This window comes from Oratosquilla oratoria, chromosome 31, assembly GCF_046742065.1.
Source record: "Oratosquilla oratoria isolate Oo_2021 chromosome 31, ASM4674206v1, whole genome shotgun sequence".
In the NCBI taxonomy this organism is placed as follows: Eukaryota; Metazoa; Arthropoda; class Malacostraca; order Stomatopoda; family Squillidae; genus Oratosquilla; species Oratosquilla oratoria.
The window spans coordinates 41370138-41375137 of NC_134807.1; the positions used below are offsets into that span (position 1 = coordinate 41370138).

At 44.7% G+C, this 5000-nt stretch overlaps 1 protein-coding gene across 1 annotated transcript in view; it reads left to right on the forward strand.

The window, feature by feature from the left end:
• LOC143041630 (uncharacterized) overlaps positions 1–1660 on the forward strand; it is a 31094-nt gene extending 29434 nt beyond the window's left edge. Inside the window, exons 9-10 of the mRNA XM_076213639.1 lie at positions 1411–1415; positions 1575–1660. Of these exons, the coding sequence (XP_076069754.1) occupies positions 1411–1415; positions 1575–1660 (91 nt within the window). The remainder of the gene's footprint in view (positions 1–1410; positions 1416–1574) is intronic.
• The last annotated feature ends 3340 nt before the right edge of the window (positions 1661–5000 follow it).

Genomic DNA, 5000 nt, shown 5'->3' on the forward strand with positions numbered 1-5000 from the left:
TCATCATAGTCTTCCCGCAAATGCACTGAGTGACCGACAGGTACTGCTCCATAAACATTGCCATTATGTAAAAGAACACACTTTAGACTGTGTTTTGAACTGTCTAAAAAGAGTCTCCATTCAGCAGGACTATAGTAAGGTACACCCAGTTCTTTGAGAAGCCCTGGGATGTCATGGCAGTAAACAAACTGTCTGTCTTTTGAAAAGAAGGTCACAAAAAGCTGGTCACGCTTTCTGAAATATGATACTTTAACAGAGTGATCAACAAGATTTCTGCCTTGTAATCTTGATGCCAAAAGCTCTGCTGCTTTCTTTGAAAGACCTAAATCCCGCACTAAATCATTCAGTTCAGCCTGGGGAAGAGGCTTAGGGACGGGGAAAGGTTCAGTGTCTGAAGAACAGTCCTCCGATTGTGAACACTTTTCTGACAATTCACTGTCACAACTGTCTTCCTGGCTTGTATCATGTCCAATGTCTTTATCGTCCAATGAAGGCAAGCCTTTGAAAACTGGAACAGGTACTTCTTCAGAGTGCGGAACAGGCCGAATAGCTGAGGGAATGTTCGGATACGTAATCTTATGTCGGTTTTTCTTCCCAACACCCGTTGTGTTTACCATGCAGAAATAACAGTCAGTTACATGGTTGGTGGGTTCGCGCCAAATCATTGGAACTCCAAAAGGCAGACCTTTGCGTTTTCCTTTGGTCCAGTCTCAAAGCATTTCCTCACAATTGTGGCACACAACATGAGAAGCCCATTGCTTGTCTTGATCACCAAGATGAACTTCAAAATATGCCTTGTAGGCACGCTTGACGAACGAGGATATGTTACGTCTCTGACGATTGAGTGTGTAGCATCCACATATGTAGCAGAAGGCATCAGGCTTGTTTCTGCAATGATGTCTCATTCTGGAAGCCATGTTTGAACTGAAACAAAAGAAGAATGATCAAAATATTAGAAGCTATCTATATATATGGACGTTAAAATGCTTATACATGGTTTACGCAAGTTCACATATGTACAATTTCATTAACCTCAAATTGCATACAAACTAGAGCTTGTAGAGAAAAACTAATTTCAGATTTGAAATCAGCGCCTAAAACTCTTTCAAAATCCGTTGAAATATCCAATGCAACTCAAAGTTACTGAAAAAGTGTTCCCCTGTGTTATTTACATATTCACTTAGCACTACACACACACTTATTTTATGCCTACCCGGACCACTTGTTACCACTAGGGTCCACCTAACACACTTAATCTAGAGATTAAAGAGGAGCGGGAAGTGTCCGCTCTGTACGGGTTCAGAAATCAGAGAGAGAATGAGTACGAATGAGTATTCACTCGTGACTGTGGTCACCATGGGGGGGCCGCAGTTGCCAACTCATTAACTGTTATCCTTTATTTTATTACAGGCAGGGTGAGTGGAATATCATAAAAAACACATACAGATATCATAAACATAATAAGGTACAATATACAATACGAACAATATCCTAGCTAACTAGAATAAAAGGATAACAAAGGAATAATACACACGGAACATAGAATATTAAAATTCATACGATCGGTAATTCAGAAGACGATAAAACTAGGGCGTGGCTACAACTACCCGAAACAGGTGGTAACATGAAAAGTGCATCTATCAAAGGAACACAGACTTGAAGCCACGCAACACCCCTCCCCCAAAAGAATACGCTTACAAGGGTTTGTAAATAAAGAATCACTTTAACCAAGGTCAATCACACTAACATTTTAGGTTTGCACATGGGTAGTTCGGGATAGGGCATCAGCCAGCACATTATTTTTTCCACTAATGTGCGCGATCTGTAAATTGAATGGCTGTAAGGCCAATGCTCACCGTAGAAGGCGTTGATTAGTATTTTTCATTCGTTCCACAAATGTCAGGGGATTATGGTCTGTAAACACTTGCACAGGGTGAACTGTGCTTCCTACATATACTCTAAACGCTTCCAGGGCCATAATCAAAGCTAACGCCTCCTTCTCGATGGTGGCATAGTTCCTCTGAGCCTTGAGGAACTTCTTTGAGAAGTAACACACAGGATGTAACACACGATCCTCATCACCCTATTGTAGAAGCACGGCACCGGCACCAACTTCGCTGGCGTCGACGTGGATGATGAACGGCCTCTGGAGATCAGGGGCACGTAGGACAGGAGCATTTGCCAGCAGAGCCTTCACGCTCTCGAAGGAGTCCTGGCAAGCATGGGTCCCCTTGAAGGAGGTCTTAGTACTCAGGAGGTCGGTGAGAGGAGCCACCACGGAGGAGAAGTTGGGACAGAAGCGACGATAGTAGCCCGCCATTCCCAACAGTCTCATCACTCCCTTTTTGTCGCTTGGGGCAGGATACTGCAGAATGGCGGTAATCTTGGCTGCAATCGGTTGGACCTCCCCTTTCCCGACGACATGCCCCAGGAATGTGATGCGGGCATGGCCGAACTCACTCTTAGCGAGATTCACTGTCAAACTGTATGCTGCCAGAACAGCAAAGAGGGCTCTTAGGCGGTCCACGTGTACTCCCCAGGAGTCGCTGAAGACGACGAGGTCATCCAGGTTGCAGCGGACACCCACCAGCCCCGCCGTTACAATGTTCATGAGGCGTTGGAAGGTTGCAGGTGCATTCCGCAAGCCAAAGGGGAGGACGGTAAACTGATACAGCCCCTCGGGAGTGATGAACGCGGAGATGGCCCTCGACCGCTCTGACAGGCGGACTTGGTAATAGCCCTGTAGTAGGTCCAGTTTCGTCACCCACTGTGCTCGACCAACCTCGTCAATGACGTCATCAATGCGTGGCAAGGGGTAGCTATCCGGCTCAGTGACTGCGTTGTGCTTTCTGTAGTCGATACACAGTCGCATAGAGCCATCGGGCTTCGGCACCAAAACCACGGGAGAGGCCCAAGGACTGCTACTGGGCTCCACGATACCAACCTTCTGAAGGCGTTGCACCTCCTCACGGACGTACTCCTTCTTGAATGCGTTCAGGCGGTAAGGACGTTGGCGGATGGGCCGAGCTCCGTTGGTTTCGATGTCGTGCTCTACAGCTGAACAGGGGTGAGGATGGTTACTAAATATATCACTATAGTCTGTCAAAAGAGAAGAAATATCACTCGCTTGGTCATTAGAGAGATGGCCTATCTTTGTACTGGGATCATAGAGTATTGTGGAATTGTCCACTTTAGCATACAAGCCACTCTGGAGTTCAGGGAAGTTGTCTTTCTGATCATAATCACATGTAGGCACTACAACACAAGCGGGTAAGGAAGGTTCAACATTTTCCTCCCTTTCCTTACTCTTTCTCACTCTGTAGGGTTTTAGTAGATTGACATGCACCAGACGTTTTTTCTTACGCCTGCCTGGCGTATATACAACGTAATTGGCGTCCCCTACCCTGTCTACAATTTGGAAAGGTCCATCATACCTTGCCTGGAATGGGTGTGTCTGCACGGGCAAGAACGCTAACACCTTATCACCTACCCTAAATTCCCTATGCTCTACTTTATGTTTTTTGTCAAATTGTTGCTTCATTCTTATCTGAGCAGATTTTAAATGGGCATTAGCCAGCCTCACAGCAGCTTTTAATTTTCTCTAAACTCAACTACATACGATACCAAGGGTGTGACACTATTTTCCAGCAGCCAATTTTCTTTGAGGGCTTTGAGAGGTCCTCGCACCTCGTGGCCATAAATTAGCTGAAATGGGGAGAATCCTAAGGATTCTTGAACAGAGTCCCTAACCGTGAATAGGAGCAGGTCAACTCCCTCGTCCCAATCCTTCCCAAACTCCAAGCAATAAGTGCGCAACATGCGTTTGAATGTCTGATGGAATCGCTCCACCACCCCCTGGGATTGGGGATGATAGGCTGAAGACCTAGACTGCCGGACACCCAAACTCTGCATTACCTGATTAAACAATCGGGAAGTAAAATTGGATCCTTGGTCCGACTGCACTACTGTGGGAAGGCCTACTTGTGTAAAGAAGTGAATAAGGGCTCTCACCACATTCTTGGCTGTGATGCGGCGCAAGGGAATGGCTTCTGGATAACGGGTGGCACAGTCTTTCATAGTAAAGAGAAACTGATTACCTCTGGGAGTCTTTGGCAGAGGACCAACGCAATCTATGACAATTCTGCCAAAGGGTTCCTCAATGACAGGGTGCGGTTTCCCTGCTACCTGACAATGGTGACATATACTAATGTAGGAACTAATATCTCTCTTCATTTTAGGCCAATAGAAATGAGTTAGAATTTTTGCACTAGTCTTCCTAACTCCCAAATGTCCTCCTACCCCATCATGAGCAATACCCAGGATCTCCTTCCGTAATGGGCTTGAGACCATTATTTGGTGACGGACAGACCAAGGGTAATTTGCAGGGGAATCAGTAGGACGGAACTTTCGCATCAATATGTCTGAGCTAAGGTAATAGCAGTTAGATTCAGACTTGGCTTCCTCTTCACTAATAGCTCTACGGAAACAACTGGCTAGTTCAGGGTCCTCTTTTTGGAGACGAATGAGCCTACTCCTAGTGACTGGGGAGGAACCGAAACTATCCAGGGTGGTAACATTGTCTCCCTCAGTGTCGTTTTCGCTATCAAACCTATTATGAAGGTCACCGGGTGGAGGAGAAGTTTCAAAAAATTCACCTAGATTTAAATCAGCAAGGTCAGGCTGAGTAGGAACATCCTCTGTGTTCTCACTAGGTTGGGGGGTAATTACACAAAGGATTACAAAGGCGGAGCATGCCGACAGGAGACCTTTTGATCCATATCTAGGTCGGATGCAAAAAGAAAAAAAAATCATATTAATAATAAATTAAAACTATAATTATGTAAATAACAAATAAAATACATAAATAAATGCATAGGTATAGTTGAATAACAAAAAAACAGGTAAATAGTAAATGATAATAAATTGACATATAACTAATGATAAATGAAAATCAGACAGACAAATTATAACAAAACAAAAACAAATAATATAACATAGAT